Source organism: Chanodichthys erythropterus, chromosome 13 (genome assembly GCF_024489055.1).
Source record: "Chanodichthys erythropterus isolate Z2021 chromosome 13, ASM2448905v1, whole genome shotgun sequence".
Taxonomy (NCBI): domain Eukaryota; kingdom Metazoa; phylum Chordata; class Actinopteri; order Cypriniformes; family Xenocyprididae; genus Chanodichthys; species Chanodichthys erythropterus.
In genome coordinates, this window is record NC_090233.1 from 9991824 (window position 1) to 10010119 (window position 18296).

At 35.4% G+C, this 18296-nt stretch overlaps 1 protein-coding gene across 1 annotated transcript in view; it reads right to left on the reverse strand.

Annotated features, from left to right (window-relative positions):
* hip1rb (huntingtin interacting protein 1 related b) overlaps positions 1–18296 on the reverse strand; it is a 51917-nt gene that overhangs the window by 25865 nt on the left and 7756 nt on the right. Inside the window, exons 2-7 of the mRNA XM_067406097.1 lie at positions 11350–11413; positions 9971–10113; positions 7227–7283; positions 7031–7117; positions 3776–3852; positions 177–238 (exon numbers count right to left, since the gene is read on the reverse strand). Coding sequence (XP_067262198.1) covers positions 177–238; positions 3776–3852; positions 7031–7117; positions 7227–7283; positions 9971–10113; positions 11350–11413 — 490 coding nt within the window. The remainder of the gene's footprint in view (positions 1–176; positions 239–3775; positions 3853–7030; positions 7118–7226; positions 7284–9970; positions 10114–11349; positions 11414–18296) is intronic.

An 18296-nucleotide genomic window follows, 5' to 3' on the forward strand; every position in this document is an offset into this window, starting at 1 on the left:
GAATTCTATTCAGAATTTAATCTCTTTATTGTTAATGTACATGTACAATGTGATTGAGGTTTCTGAAATTGTGGTTGAAAGAAGTTGTGAAATAATGGGAGGTAGAGTACCTGGTTGGCTGTTGACGGAAGCAATTGATATAAAATGAGAGACAACACCATAAACTGAACACTCACCAGCTTCTGCTAATCGAAGCTCTGCATCCATGTAATCAAACACCTCTACTGTGAGCTGGAACCTGGAGCAGGAAGCAGAGAGAAACCCTCTTAGAAGTTAACATCTTAAAGTAAGGCAACATACACTCACCGGCCACATTATTAGGTAAACCTTGCAAGTACCGGGTTGGACCCGCTTTTGCCTTCAGAACTGCCTTAATTCTTCGAGGCATGGATTCAACAAGGTGCTGGAAACATTCCTCAGAGATTTTGGTCCATATTGACAGGATCGCATCACGCAAATCATGCAGATTTGTCGGCTACCCATCCATGATGCAAATCTCCTGTTCCACCACATCCCAAAGCTGCTCTATTGGATTGAGATCTAGAGACTGTTGAGGCCATTTGAGTATAGTGAACTCATTGTCATGTTTAAGAAATGAGTTTGAGATGTTTAGAGCTTTGTAAGATGGTGTGTTATACTGCTGGCAGTAGCCATCAGAAGATGTGTACACTGTGGTCATATAGGGGTAGGCATGGTCAGCAACAATACTCAGGCTGTGATGTGCCAAGAAAATATCCCTCACACCAATACACCACCAGAAGCAGCCTGAACCATTCATACAAGGCAGGATGGATCCATGCTTTCATGTTGAATTCTGACCCTATCATCTGAATGTCGCAGAGAAATAGAGGCTCATCAAACCAGGCAATGGTTTTTCAATCTTCTATTGTCCAATTTGGGTGAGTTATAGTCTCAGTTTCCTGTTCTCAGCTGACAGGAGTGTCACCGGTGGGTCTTCTGCTGCTGTAGCTCATTTCCTTCAAGGTTGTTGTGCGTTCAGAGATGCTCTTCTGAACCTCTGTTGTAACGAGTGGTTATTTGAGTTACTGTTGCCTTTCTATCAGCTCGAACCAGTCTGGCCATTCTCCTCTGACCCCTGGAATCAACAAGGCATTTTCACCCACAGAACTGAAAAATCAGACCATTCTCTGAAAACCGTAGAGATGGTTGTGCATTAAAAAGCCAGCAGATCAGCAGTTTCTGAAATACTCAGACCAGCCCATCTGGCAACAACAACCATTCCACATTCAAAGTCAATTAAATCACCTTTCTTCCTCATTCTGATGCCCAGTTTGAACTTCAGCAGATTGTCTTGACCATGTCTACATGTCTAAATGCATTGACTTGCTGACATGTGATTTACTGATTAGATATTTGCATTAACAAGCAGTTGAACAGCGGTACCTAATAAAGTGTCCGGTGACATTGGCAATTATAAGATTGCAGACTAAATACATATACAGGTGCTGGTCATATAATTAGAATATCGTGAAAAAGTTAATTTTTTTTTATTGTAAATTATTTAAAAAGGAAACTGTCATTTATACTAGGTTCCCTACATGTAAAGTAAAACATTTCAAAAGTTTTTTTTTTTTTTTGATTAGAGAGTACAGCTAATGAAAGTTCAAAATCCAGTATCTCAAAATATTAAAATATTTACATTTGAGTTTCATTAAATGACCATCCCTACAGTATAAATTCCGGGTATCTCTTGTTCTTTGAAACCACACTAATGGGGAAGACTGCTGACATGGCAATGGTCCAGGAGACAATCATTGACAGCCTCCACAAAGAGAGTAAGTCACAGATGGTCATTACTGAATGTGGTGGCTGTTTACAGAGTGATGTATCAAAGCATATTAAATGCAAAGTTGACTAGAAGGAAGAAATTGGGTAGGCAAAGGTGCACAGGGATGACCACAAGCTTGAGAATACTGTCAATTAAAGCTGATTCAGACACTTGGGAGAGCTTCACAATGAGTCGAATGAAGCCGGAGTCAGTGCATCAAGAGTCACCACACTCAGACATCTTCAGTAAAAGGACTACCAAGCCACTTCTGAAACAGAAACAACATCAGAAGCATCTTACCTGGGCTAATGAGAAAAAGAACTGGACAGTGAACAGTGGTCGAAAGTCCTCTTTTCAGGTAAAAGTAAATTTTGCATTTCATGTTGGAATCATGGTCCCAGAGTCTGAAGGAAGACTGGAGAGGCACAGAATCCAAGCTGCTTGAAGTCTAGTGGGAAGTTTCTGAAGTTAGTAATGATTTGGGGGGCCGTGACGTCTGCTGGTGTTGGTCCATTGTGTTTTATCAAGTGCAAAGTCAATGCAGCCATCTTCCAGGAGATTTTGGAGCACTTTATGCTTCCATCTGCTGACAAGCTTTATGGAGATGCTGATTTCCTTTTCCATCAGGACTTTAGCACCTGCCCACAGTGCAAAAACCACTTCCAAGTGGTTTGCTGACCTGATATTACTGTATTTTATTGGCCAGCCAACATGCCTGACCCCTGAATCTATGGGATATTTTCAAGAGAAAGATGAGATACAGTCGATCCAACAATATACAGATGATCTGAAGGCTCAATAGTGCCTCAGCAGCGCCACAGGCTGATCACTTCCATGCCACACTTAACTGATGCTGTAATTTGTGCTAGGAGCAAGTCATTTGCTGTAATATGTGCTGCTGACCAAGTATTGAGTGAACAAATGAACATACTTTAAAGAACTTGAACTTTTCTGTTTTGAAAATCCATTTTTTGATTGATCTTAGGAAATATTCTAATATTTTGAGATACTGGATTTTGGACTTTCATGAGCTGTACGCTCTAATCATCAAAATAAAAAATAAAAAAATAAAAAAACTTTTGAAATGTTTTACTTTACATGTAAGGAATCTAGAATATATGAAAGTTTCATTTTTTAAAATAATTTACAATAAAAAAAATGAACTTTTTCACGATATTCTAATTATATGACCAGCACCTGTACAGGCACAATAATAATCAGTTGAATGTGTAGTCCAGCTCCAGTCTTGTACAACCTGCTACAATCTGTCTGTCCAAATATACATGTACAATTGCTAGGCATAGCAAACAAAATTATCACTTTAGTCCGACTAAAATCAAACTTTGTAAATGCACATACTGGCATAAGTTTTGGTGCTAAATATATGAGTTACAGATATAATGCTTTCAGTATTTAGATCCCCATTTTTTTATTAGGTTGCAGTTTTATGATAAAATTTATGTTTTTTTTCTTTCTTTTAACATCTCTTTTAACATCTCAAATCTCTCAAAACTAACTGGTGCACCTCTACATTAGCCAGCATGTTTTTTTTATATTAATGTATGCATTTCTTTTTGTTGGACTTTTTCGTTCAATAAAAGGTTCTGTTAACTGACTTTGCTCTTGGGTCTTCAGTGTCCAAACCTGTCAATAAAGCATAATGTTTCTCTTTTAAAACCATCTAAAATGTGTTTGGGAGTGAACAGAAGTAGCTTGTCATTTTATCTGGTAAAGTGCTTTCACTTGTTAGGCCAGCAGTAAGCAGTAGAAGAACCTCATATTGACTTTCTATCCCTCAAAAAATCCTGAAAAAAAATTTATCATGACTGTTTTCAACATTTATAATAAGAGTCATTATTAATAAATGAGTACCAATAATAATCGGAGACCTAATGTAGGGGTCCTATAGTGCAAAGTCTGAAAAGATATTGCAGCCAAGATATAATACAGAAGAAATAAAAATAGAGTAAATGGAATTCCACATACACATTATTGATGTCTGTTCCCGCTGTACGCTCCAGGAGTTCATCTGAGGCCTCTAGACTGGCTGGAATTTCAGAATGCTGCAAAGAGAGCACAGAGAAACTTCATTTCAACTAAGTGGGACTACCCTTAAGTTCGCACTGGAATCCAAAGTGCTACTTGGTAAAATTGGGATAGATACATATTCTGTTTTCAAGTTATTAACATGAGCAGGGACGTGCACAGGAATTTTGAGGGGCAGTTGCTCTGACCTAAAAAAAGGGCGCCCCCCCCACCCCCCAAAAAAAACAAACAAACACACGGTCTATATGGTATAAGCGGAATAATTGACTCCGCTTCGAGTCGTGACCGAATCACCACCTCAGGTGTGCATTATTTTTCTAATAATTCAACGGCCCCTTACTTGAATCACATCTTAAATAGTGTTTTGACATCGCCAACCCAAGTGCATTTTACCTCAAACTTGCGTCTAGTTAACTAGCAATCGCTTCTCGGGTCGACATTAACACACTGACAAAATTATATTCAGAATTAAAAATATTTTTATACCACTTTTTAATGTGTGATTGTGTAAAGGTTTTCACGAGATACCAACCTTTCGCGAACTTGCTTCCAACACTCGTTCTCATGGAGGCGCGGTGTGCACGGAGGGGAGGGGCTGTGCGTGCGCGAGTATGTGAGAGAGACGCGTGAGTGAGAGACGCAGGGAAATGAAATGAAGCTGAACGTTTGCTCTATGAAAGACATTGACAAAGATGAAAACTAAGGACATTTAATCTATAATTTTATTTTATTTTAGTTAGTTTTGCCAAACACACATTACAGTTTTGGTTAGTTATCGTTTTTTTGTAATGCCTCGTTTTTATTTTTATTTCAGTTAACGACGATGTTTTTTCCCACCTAGTTTTCGTTAACGATTATAACCTTACTCACCTTTCCGACAATGTTAAGTCGTCTCACCCGACAACCGCGACAATCTCCTTCTAGTGCCGCTCATGCAGGCTCAGCTCAGGTGCCGGTCGCGTGCAGCGCTGCAGCCAAGTAAACAGAGTTTGCCCTTCCCCTACTGACTTTCACTTTCGGACGGGTGCCCGAATATGGAAGTGAATGAGGCTTTGCGATTTTTTATTTTTTATCTAGGCCTACGTGAAATTCTGCATCCATTGTACGATTTTTTTTTATTTTTTTCCACCTCGGAAGGGCAACGTAAGTCGAGAAGGGCATATGGGCAGTTGCCCGGGCAACCTGAGCAACCCCCCTGTGCACGTCCCTGAACATGAGCTTTTACATTTGGCTCATTACAAGACACCCTTTCCTGGCATCTTCATGAGGGAAAAAAATAAAAAAAAATAAATAAAAAGAGGAGTGCTTTTTCCCATTTTTAAACTGTCACCATTAGGGTTGTAACGGTATGAGATTTCCACGGTATGATAACCGTCTGAGTAAATATCACGGTTTCACTGTATCACAGTATTCGGTATTAAACAATCCATTTTTATTTATATCATCAATTAAAATGATAATAAATTAATTAAAATGTTTGTTTTCTCTATTCAGATTTCAGTAATCAAAAACAATCAAACACTTATAATAAATTATTATGGATTAGAACATGAACAACTTTTATTAATAATTAAAATTCAGAAATTCTGCCTTGACTAATTCTTCTGGCTTTTATTTTTTAATACAAATATTATCAAAACGATGAAAATGAAATTAACTTTTTTGTTATTATTTTGAGAAGTACATTCTATTTAACAATCATAATAAATTTCAGTCAATTTCTTCGAGTTAAAAAGCGGCCTTTTATTTTGACGGGATGTAGTGAAGAGCTTTGAGTTTCAGTGTATTTGACAATGGTTTTTCTCACATAAAATGATGAAATGCTCATTAAGCGCTATTTCAGAGCAACCTTGGATATGTTTGTGTTCATGTCCTCTGATAACGAGACGGCAAACACTGAAAAAACAATAAGAGCGTCGCGCATACTTGAGTATGTAGTACAGGAAACGGCGAAGCTCATTCACGCAGACTGACAGGCAAAACAAAGATTTATACAGCGCTTTAATATTCACAGACCCCGCCTAGACCATGTCACGATTTTATTTATTGTACAGCTCTGCTTTCGTTTTATTCATCAGTCCAACAAATCGTGCGTTTTTACCTGACATCGCTGCGTTATACTGTACATTCCATTTTCATGACTGGATTCCGGGATTCCTTCTCCATCACGCATATCATACGAAATAAGTTATAAACGGAACATACCTGCATCTACACGGATGGTGTTCTCGAATATAGGTGAACATGTTCGATGCGTTTCCTCCTTTTGCAGGTAGGCCTACTTTGCGCCCACATTGTTTTTGGATATCTACACTCGAGGACAGCCCTGCGTTTGTTTTTCTATATCTAAAGTATTCCCATAATGCAAATTGTAACTTATTTTTCAACGGGGCATAGAGATTAGAGATAGCAACTTCTGTCTCTGACATTGTCTGCTGTATGTGTGGAGCAAGTTTAGAGTGTAGTGAAGTAGAAAGTTGTTGTCAAGTGAAATTCTGCATCTTATTTATTTTTTTACAATACCGTAAATAAGCAAATGTACACGATATGATAATCGTACGTGTTCATACCGTGATATATCGTCATACCGGTATATCGTTACAACCCTAGTCACCATTGGCATTTAATGCAACAAGGATTGCATAAGTCGACCGATTTGACTAATCAAACTCTGTGTAAAAGTAAAATAATGATGCTGCCATCTTTTTAAAGTCATTTTCTACCCCCTGTAATTTAGCCCTAAACCTCAGGTAAAAAAAATGTCATTTTGACCTGTTCGTACAAAATAGTGGATTATTCTGTAACTATTCATTCATGGCATTTAATATTTTGGCTTTTTCCTTCATTTTTTGTATTTCTTTCACCGGAAAAAAAAATCTAAATCTAAATTTTTAGCCAGAGACCTAGGTGCTTGGCTCCTAATGCTAAAAAAATGCTAAAATACATATGTACAACATTAAATTGGCTTGTGGGTGGACTTAAAAAAAATAATTACACGTTTTTGTACAAATTCATACAAAATCTTCACCTAAATAATTACGTTTTCTCATGAGATCGGGTTGGAGGGCCTTTGAATATTGTCTCGGTGAAATAAGAGACTTGAAGTCAAAAAGGTTAAGAACCACTGACCTAAAATAACGGCTGTCAAATGTGGAAAATATATTACGGGCTCAATGTGAATGTATCAAAATGTACCTTTGTGTGAAACTCCATCTTGGTGCAGAGAAGTTTGGAATGTAGAGAAACCAGCTGTCCATACCCATGTCTGTCCCGTGTGTTACTCTGAAGATGGAAATTTATGACAATAAATCATTAAAAAGTTTCTTTTTTTTTGAGAATGTTGAAATCAGGGATTAATAAATAATAAAGGGATAAATAAACATTGACTTGCCCAGAGTAACCCTGTCTCAGCAATGTTGCTGTAATGTCTCATGCAGTCTTGTAAGGTCTGGTAAGAATAAATAAGACAATGAACAATACAGTCTGCTCCAAGAACAAAAGACATTAGGCTGGTTTGGGATGCTGAATATTTTGCCTTTTGAATATAGACAAGAGTAGGCAGCTGATGATGAAGTGCTGTTAAGTTGGACAACTCTTACTTCTCATAGTAAACCAACAATCTATGTAAGCAAAGGAAAACTTTGTGATCATGTGTGTCGGATGGGACATGTTGTACTTTAACATAGTGTTACGGTGTCTGTAGTCATCTTTATTTAAAGAAAAACACTTAAAACGCTTCTTTTTTTTTTTTTTTTTTATAACCAAGCACAAGGTAAGCATTTGAATAGGTAAGGTAAGAAGTTTTGTATGCCAGGATCAGCATCTTCGTTGTCATTAAGTATCATTTTTAATTTTTCTTGTTATATACTTTTTACTGCAACCTAAATATATAACCAATGTTTTGGCCAGCAAACATTACTAATAGGGCTGTTAATTTAACACTGTCATGGTTTGAGTTTGTTTGTTATTTTCCTAGTTGTTTCATTGTGTTGTTTGGTTAGTTTCCCTATGACTTTATTTTTACCAGTATGTGTAATTAGTAATCATTTTCCTCACCTGTGTCTTGTTAATTATCTTGTTAAGGTCCTTTGTTTGTCTCATGTACATATACCCTGTGTTCTCCCTCAGTCTCTGTCGGTTTGTTACGCAATATCACACGAGTGGTGTTTTTATCCTGAATAGCACAAGTGCAAATGAGGTATTGATTTTGCAAAAAAATTTTGTATTGTCTGTTTTTGCTAAATTTTTCCAACAAAAATATTACCTATAAAGAGCAGAACTGTTGTGCATCTCTGAGCTACACACAGTGGTGTTTTGTTTCTGAATGAATCCATGTTTTGAGCGAATCAATCAGATGAACCAATGATTAAATGGCTCATTCATAAAGACAGCCATTAGGTCTGTTGGACTTGAAGCGGCGCTGCGCAGATCGATCGGTGTATGACATCAAAGTACTGCAAGAGCGATTTTCCATCACTCTTGTGGTTCTCTGATGTCATACACCGATCGATCTGCTCAGCACCGCTTCAAGACAAAGACTACTATTAAAGGTGCCATCAAACTTTTTTTACAAGATGTAATATAAGTCTAAGGTGTCCTCTGAATGTGTCTGAAGTTTCAGCTCAAAATACCCCATAGATTGTTTTTAATTCATTTTTTTAACTGCCTATTTTGAGGCATAATTAGAAATGCACAGATTCATGCTGCGTCCCCTTTAAATGCTCACGCTCCCCGCCCCAAGAGCTTGTGCTTGCCTTAAACAGTGCATAAAGTTCACACAGCTAATATAACCCTCAAAATGGATCTTTACAAAGTGTTCGTCATGCATACTGCATGCATGCGTCTGATTATGTGAGTATTGTATTTATTTGGATGTTTACATTTGATTCTGAATGATTTTGAGGCTATGCTCTGTGGCTAACTGCTAATGCTACACTGTTGGAGAGATTTATAAAGAATGAAGTTGTGTTTATGAATTATACAGACTGCAAGTGTTTAATAATAAAAATAACGACGGCTCTTGTCTCCGTGAATACAGTAAGAAACGATGGTAACTTTAACAACATTTAACAGTACATTAACAACATGCTAACAAAACATTTAGAAAGACAGTTTACAAATATCACTAAAAATATCATGTTATCATGGATCATGTCAGTTATTATTGCTCCCTCTGCCATTTTTCGCTATTGTTTTTGCTTGCATACCATTGATTCAGCTGTGCACAGATCCAGACGTTAATACTGGCTGCCCTTGTCTAATGCCTTTCATAATGTTACGTAACAGTCGGTGTTATGTGGAGATTCGCCTGTTCTTCTGAGGTCTTTTAAACAAATGAGATTTATATAAGAAGGAGGAAACAATGGAGTTTGAGACTCACTGGATGCCATTTCCATGTACTGAACTCTTGTTATTCATCTATGCCAAGGTAAATTCAATTTTTAATTCTAGGGCACCTTTAACTTAATTCCTGAAATCAATCAGCCATTTGAATGAATCAAATGAATGAATGACTTACTCATTTAGACATTTACAACACCTACTGGCTGTTTTAATTTTTAATTTGGAGCATCATTTCATTAAGAAAATAATTTCATATTTCGGGGATAGTTTGCCCAAAAATAAAATTGACTTTCTTTTGCAGAACATAAAAGCAGATTTTTTGAAGAATGTTGGTAACCAAACCAATAAAATATTTATTTCTAAAGCTATTTTGTAATGTCTATTTGATGCAATTCGTTGAAATGACTTGGTAATTGGTAATTACTCATCCAAATTGGATGTGTGATTATTTTGCGATTAATTAGATTAATTAATCGGCATATCATGTAATTAGATTAAACATTTTAATCACTTGAGAGACCTAATAATTAATATTAATGAATTAAATATAACATTTTAATTATATAGTAATTATATGGTTAAATGTATGCCTTTTAAAACATGTGACAACTGGTCTTAACCAGACATTTATGAAAAATACCCTTGTCCTTAGAACACACTTCATCCTTTCTGTTACAATCTACCTTTATGAGAAAATGAAAAATGATTGTTGAGAAAGACAAACAAAAATAGATTAATAAACGTGTGTTTGAACAGATAATTACAATGAAATTCAAATGGAAGCATGCTTACATTTCGGTGACCGTCACGCAAGATTTTGTGTAATACATGGCAGAACTTCCAGCTAAGGATGGCGCTGCTTGGCAATGGCAGACCGACGGCATATGACCAGAAGGTATAGGCTCCCTTCTCTCTGTGGGTTCCCAAAATAATTCCTGTTCATGCCTTTAAGGAAAAAATCTCCAGCACAATTGGTGTCACATTTTGTAAGTTAGTGCTGTTAATAATAACGTTTAAAAACTGATATCTAGACTTGCCACAATGTCATAACTTTCACACCAGTATGGTATAAATGTTCTGATTATTAGTGCTGATTGGGGGCTAGATGGTGCTATGAGGTCATTTTGCTACACTATAACTACTATATGAAAAGTCCTGTACACATGAGAGTTGGCAAGATTGCAAGAAAAGCTTGCTGCGTACCATGTATGATGCCCTTTAGGCAACTATATTATTGCCCTTTAGGTGACTATGATAATTAATTAAGGCTATTCTATTTGTTAGGGCAGTGGTTACCAAACTGGGGTACGCAAACAAGTGCTGAGTTTTGCCTTTCATTTAATTCTAACCCAACTCAAAATAACATTAAAAGCGATCATTTTCTAATCAAAATGACACCTCTAGTTTAAAACCAGGAAAATGTGGTTTACATTTAATAGGGTGAGAAAGAGGTAAAAAATGCACCTGAAAATCTATTTAGGGGGAAAATATTGTCCCTAAATGGAAAGGATTTGATTGCAGTCAAAGTGGAAGAAAGGGGGTACGCAAAAGTATGTCAAATGCCTCAGGGGGTACATGACTGTAAAAACTTTTGGAACCACTGCGTTAGGATATTGATACAGGAACTGCTGTTGTCAAGTAAGTTTCATTCATGTTTCCTCCTGTAAACTGGAATAAAACCAGTATCATTCCCCATACAGAGTATAACTGGAGCCGGTTGCATAAACTGCTAAGACTAGTCTTAAAAGTTAGACTTTTCCCTTTAAGACTGTTCATAACTTTTTTAAATCAGTTACATAAAAATATAGTTTGGCCTAATTTGATATCAAAAAGTAAGATTGAATCCCCCTTAAATAACTGCTAGTGGGTCATTCTAGATCTTAAGACAACGTCTTAACATAATGGCTATGTTTATGCAACTGGCCCCTGGTCTTCATCCAGACAATTATATGACAAGCATTAACAGCATTATCTGACAGCAATGTTTGACAATATTGCTTTTCAACACTTATATATTACATTTATATTATTATAAACCTGTATTAACTAACACAGAATTCAGACCTGACTGCAGTACTACTTCTTATCCTCTTACGAAGGGTTCAGTTGACCTACCTGGTTGGATAATAGTTGAATAAACAACAATAATAAGATGTCTGAATTAAGGATACTGCGTGCATGTTTCTCCTTCAGTGGCGTCTCTGTGGAATTGATGGCCTTACTGATACTGCTGAGCTAAGAAGGAAAGAGAAACATAAAAAAAAATTACTATGCAAGTTTTTTTAAACATTGTCACTCGGGATTGAATACAGACCTTTTTTTGGTTTGTTTGTTAAAGGAATAGGTAACCCAAAAATTTAAAATATGTCATTATTTATTCATCCTCATGTCGATTCAAACTGATTTTTCAATGTCTCCCTGTTACTAAAATACAAAAATGCTAAACTAAAAACATTAGGCATGGTATCTTGTCATTAAGTCACGGAAGAGGATTAGGGCCAAGCAATAATAACAAATAAAACCATCTCGAGATTAAAGTTGTTAAATTTCAGGAAAAAACTCGTGAAATTTAGAGAAAAAAGTCGAAATAAAAAGTTGAAAATAAACTTGTTAAATTACGAGAAAAAACTCGTTAAATTTCGAGAAAAAAGTTGAGAAAATGTTGAGAATAAAGTCGTTAAAATACGAGAAAAAAGTCGTTAAATTACGAGAACAAATTTGTTAAATTATAAGAAAAAAGTTGAGATAAAATGTAAAATTCTCGTAATTTAACGACTTTTTTCTCATAATTGAATGAGTTTATTCTCAACATTTTATCTCGACTTTTTTCTCATAATTTAACAACTTTAATCTCAAGGTGGTTTTATTTTTTTTTTTATTATTGCTTGGCCCTAATCCTCTTCCATATTAAGTGAAGGCACCATAGAAAAACAACAACAAAAAAATGTAAACCTTTTTTTAGTATGTTCTTATTCAGAACAGTTTAATTTTCATGATGCTTGGCTCCATCAATGTTTCCTGAACATACTTTCTTCTGCTTATGTGGACTGAACATCTAATAATAATAGATCTAGCACTAAAACACTCTGACACTGGTTCCTGCCACAGAGCTCTAAGACACTAAACTCTAAAAGAGCCTTCTTCCATTAGCATCCATATTCATTTTAATGGCATTTGTTTGGTTAGCACAGGTTCCTTGATTGCTCTTACAGACATTAGTCAGGTTAGACTCCATATTGAATTTAACGGGGATGAAAACGAGGCTGTGAGAGACAGACTAAGCCTAACGTCTTAACAATGGCATGCACTGTAGGCCTATAAACGTCCTTGATCATGTAATTTCAATAATCACAAATAACAACATTCAAAACAGTTTGTCTACTTTTTTGGAAAGTCATCAGCAGAACAATCGGTCTGTTGTTAAACAGTACAATCCATTGAACGCACTGCACTTCCATCACTCACAGCCATGTTTTTTCTGTCAAAAAATTAATTAAACATAAATATTAGCACCAGAATGTGTAGTTTGAGTAGTCAATAGACAAAACCCCAATACAAGTAACATTTATGCAAATGCATTGTTAATAAACTTTAAGATAGTAGTTACCCAACTCTGAGCTAGCTACATTTAACTGTAGGCCTATTCTATGATTTTTGTTTATTTTCAGATTAATCTTACATTATTAAGACATTATATTATTACACTACAGGGTATAATTATATATAATTATATTATTATACTACAGACATTATTATACTACAGGACTGTTGAATGCTAGAATCTGATTGGTTGACAAACTTTCTAAGGTGTTTTCAGGGAAACGCACGGCTAAAGTAGTTCTAGGCAGGTCTTGACCGCATTACATGTCCATTTCACTTCACCAAATGATTTCAGTTATTTCAAAAGGTCCTTACATCCTACAACAGCAAAAGAACCAAAACTCACAATGACACTGACCAAGCAAATAAAAATAGTAAACAATAGGATAAAAAGGACAAATTTTTCCATGTTTTTTGCCAGAAAATTACACTTTTTTATGTATGGAAAGCACATAATCTCGTTCTCCTGCTCTCACTCCCACTGAACCGCACACACATACAGCACACAAAAAAAGGACACACACTCGCACAGTGTTGTCAGCGCTGCTCTGATGATTGCATTAGTAAAATAGTTTACCAACTTCAAAGCTACATTACATTTCTCACTAGCGAGGAAATAACAGTGCTATTCTTGAAGCAGATAAACTTTCAGTTTCGTTATTAGTAGATAGTAGTAGTAGTTGCTGCCAAACACAGGTAATTCACATATGCTTAATCTCTCTCTCTCTAATAACTACATTAATAACAGTATTATTCTGCTATCAATGACTCAAGCCTCTGTTACTAGCTCTGCAATGACGTTTTGGAATTAGCAACAGAGGCGTGGGATGAGACGCGTAAGAAATTGGTCCTACACACAAGCATTTTAAGGGCAAAAACCTGACAAATGTCTTGAAATACAAAATCTGAACAATGTTTTGAGGTGTGATAACTGTTGTTAAATAAGGAATAATTGACTCCAGTTCACTGAATTATTAGATAATAATGCATACCTAAGGTGTAACGGCCACTCTACTTCGCATTAACACCTCGGGCATTATTTTCTAATAATTAAATGGTCTGTTGTCAATTATTCCTTATTTAACAATAGTCAATTATAGGAATTATTAAACAGAAATAGCCTAGTATTACTAGATAACTGCATAACCACTTTTTACAGCTGAAGCTGCTGCCATTTTGAGAGTTTCATCACATTGCAGTGCTATATGGTACAAGTTGTAGTGGTAGAGATTACAAGCTGTAATTACAAGTTCTACAAGTAATTCCAACATGCTGTGAACACATATTTTGTTCTGGGATCAGGTGTCAAATAACATGCTGTGGCACAGCAGAAAACAATGTTTCTTAACATACCCACCACCAAAATTAAATATAATTTACGGATGCAATTTTACACTAGATACACCTTTGTATGGCAAAAGGTACAATTTAAAGCTGCACATTGTATGGTTTAAAACAAAACAAAAAAAAAATATTGAAGAAAATATTTACCGCTCTTAATAAAATAACCACTCTTTATCACTGGATTATTAATAATGTGCAGCCATGTCTCCTACATGATACTACTACTACTAACAATTATCTTCATTACATTAATTATAAGTTTTACATACTTAAAAAAAAAAATAATAATAATAATAATAATGTAAAAATATGAATATGAAATTATGGACATATTATAAATATAATTACATTATACATTTTCTTGCATGTTTAGCAGTGAATGCTTTCTCAGATTGGCTAGGACAGAAATAAAACTTTGACAACTTAATGTCACTTTTGGAAGATGTTTTTACAAAAGCACAAATCAGAGGCACAGAATTCAATGTGCATTCCTTTGAATGTTGGTCTGTGGCTCATTAATGTGCAAGTGAGATTGTGCTGGTCAGCCCCAAAACTGGGAGAACAAAATGAAGGCAACGGACAGCACAAAGAGCAGATTGTGCAGAACAAAGCATGTCAGCCCGAGGAATTGGGTTGGTGAGGTGCCAAACGCTGGCACACAATCTTAGACAGATGGTCTGCCTATTGGCTAACTTTCATAACAGACCCTGTTTTGGGGGATCCTTTCCTCTATGGTACAACTCAGGGCTAGTCAATTTTGTTCTTGGAAGGTCACTTCCTGCAGGGTTTATTCTCTGTCTAAAATTGCATACTGAGTAGGTACTACATTTGATCAAAAACCTATAACCTTGTGACTGTAAAAAAAAAGAAAGAAAGAAAAAAAAAAGTATTTTATAAAGTATGCATACATGTATACACTGGAGAAAAAGCAGTGTTCATGTGAAATTATCCTAGTTTCATAACATTTAATGAAAATGGCTATTGATGATGAATATTATATATATATATATATATATATATATATATATATATATATATATATATATATATATATATATATATATATATATATATATATATATATATATGGTAACAAGAGAAGGTTTTCCACCATCGGGCCAAACAATTCTAGTTATATTTCCACTTGAGCTTGGATCCAGCACCGCACAGCATGGTTACAAACCATTTTTGGCCCCGAATTCTCAGCATGGTTGGCTAATCATGTGAACCAGGGTTGCCATGTTTTTGTAACAAAAGAAGCCCAAATGCTATTCAAGACCTGCCCAATCATAGTCAAAACTAGCCCAATCATGTTCCGGGGAGTTCCCTGATAAAAAAATGTGTTCCGGGGTGTAAAAATCGAGTTCTAGGGTGGAGTCACTTCAACCCATGGACTAAAAAAAAACCCTGTGGCAGCAGTTTAAAGTAGCCAAATTCCTGAAAACTGCAGACTTGGCAACACTGGTGTGAACCAGTTGCATATCAATGCGATGTGTCAATGGTTGCGTCCAGTGTAGACATGGTGTAATAGTCGACCAAATCAACAAGAAAAGGCTTAGTTGACCAAGCTTAATTTATATTTTAATTTACATTATTATGGTATAGTATTTCTCTGTAATGTAGAACAATGTTACATACTGTATAATATTTTTTCTCAGCCCTGAAACTATTTTCTGAAGCCACACCTCCAGTATATATTTAAGTAATTAAATTAATATCATAAACATGTGACTAGTCGGGGACAACCCTAATTATTATTATTATTATCATGATTATCAATATTATTATTAAAAAAGGATGGTGAATCCCAAATTTATTTGACTGGACAACTGGAATATCATTATTATTAGTAGTTTTCACAGGGAGCAAGAAGCCATGTGAATAAAAATCATATTTATGATTTTTTAAACTAATGCAAATATTAGAAATATATTTTATATATATATATATATACATACATACATACACAGCTATGGAAAAAATTAAGAGACCACTCCAAGTTCAGAAATCAATGTTAAGTGGTCTCTTAATTTTTTCCATAGCTGTATATACATACATTTATATATTTAATTTTGTTTAACTATTATATGATATTATACTTACTTTTATTGCATAATTATCAAAAGTGGTAATGTAATAAAAGGCCATTTCACATTCCGTGTGTACTTTACCGAACACACACACACACACACAAATCGTATTCATTACATGTATTGATGAGATAAAAAAATGCAACACTACCAGTAATATGACTTCTGCTAATGCATGGTGAGTGCTTTGTCTTCACAGATATTTTAAGAGAATCAATTCAGTTGCAAATGAGACAAACCACAGATCTAGATCGCTTCACAGATGCAAATTCGTACAGACAAACTGCAAAGAACAACTCTGTCACAGCTGTGTGGAAATCCAACATGAATGACCAACAAATAGAAGACACTGGAGAATCAAGAGTAACAACTTACACTTCACACATATACTAAGATGATGACCGACCAAGAACTGGGTGGTATTCCAGAGGTTATGTGACATACACATGTTTGAAAGCAAGGAACTTTTGGATCCAAAAACGGAGGTACCTTTCTGGGTATGTAAGTAGCCATAGCGACTTACTCTCTGAACATATTATGTTCCAGGGTTAGTTTGCTGAAGAGGTATTCAGATGCACAGATGCATGTTATGTAATTAATATAGTTAAATTACTGTAACTAAATTTGTTATATGGTTACATACACACACAAGCACTATCATAAAGCGGTAATGTTTAAACGTTTATTCAATTCCAATATATGTATTCATTTTATTGTCATCTCACACATTGATCTGCTTTTTTCCTATTTTATAACAGGACATTCCATGCTATAATTTCTGTAATAAAATGCTATAATTTCTGTAATAAAACACATGTGAGATATCTTTTTAAATAATTAGCATCAAACAAACAATACAATTGTTTTTCTTAGTAAATAAATATGACTTATTAAATGAAAAGATTAAAAAATGATTGCACAACCACCAAATAGTTGGTGATGTGCACCAAGTAGATTATGTAAAAATCGCCATTAAACAAAAGAAGTAGGAAGTAGAATGGTGCGCTTTTTCTCAGCATCTGTTTCCATAGTGAATCATCGATTTGTCGTTGAGAATGTCTTGTGTGTTAACTGGGAACATACTCTGGGTTGGCTGAACTTACTCCTGGGCTTGTTTTTGGAACCTGCATACCTTGAGTAAGTAAGGTTTGGGTTAATCGACCCCAAGAGTTCAGGGTATATGTGACTGTATGTTAACCTTTTTTTCTGGAATACCCTTTGGACAAAACCGGGAGTATATATATACACTTAAGGGAACTAAATGAGACACAGGTGTAACTAACAAGGAACCTAACCAAGGAAACCAAGGAAACTAACAAGGGAATTAACAAGACTAAACTGATAGGAAACACAAGAAACACAGGCACATGACAACACAAGAACATAACCCTGGCAGATAATCGTTGTGTTTATTTTTCTTTCTTTTAATTCATTTTATCCATTTTTATCTTTGAAATGCTAAACACTGCAAACAAATCCAGGGCAGAAAATATATCATTTTAAGAGAAAAGCTCCATTTGGAGGATTTAAGCTCTTGACATCTGGCCACAAGCAGAAAAGATAGTAGAGGATTGTTACCACTGCAAGATAATGGAAATGTCAAATAATATATAAAAAAACAAAAAAACAAACATAACCAGCAGAAGATTGTTTTTAATTAATCAAGAGAAGCTGAAATCAGAAATTTGATTAGCTATATCAGTTTTGATATTGTGTCTGGATGCCAGATGCTAAGTATGCTTTCACAGGAAGACCAACAGCTGAGCTACAGAAAGCTGGCAGAAACACTCAAGTAAAGAGTTGGTGCTATGGAATCAATACGCCATCTTGTCACACTGGTTTAAACTGACAGCTTTTACCATAGTTATACGTATACGTGTATACGTAGATACCACATTCGACCACTCCAGACATGTCCACGTGTCCGCCATCTTGGAATGGTTAACATGATGCTGTTTATCACTCACACAAACAAATCAATGAATTTTAAACGTCACAGAATTGTGCAGCCTATGGCTGTAAAAACCACCTAGCTAAAAATTCCAGATGAAATGGGATATCCTTGATCCTTAAGGTGAGAACAT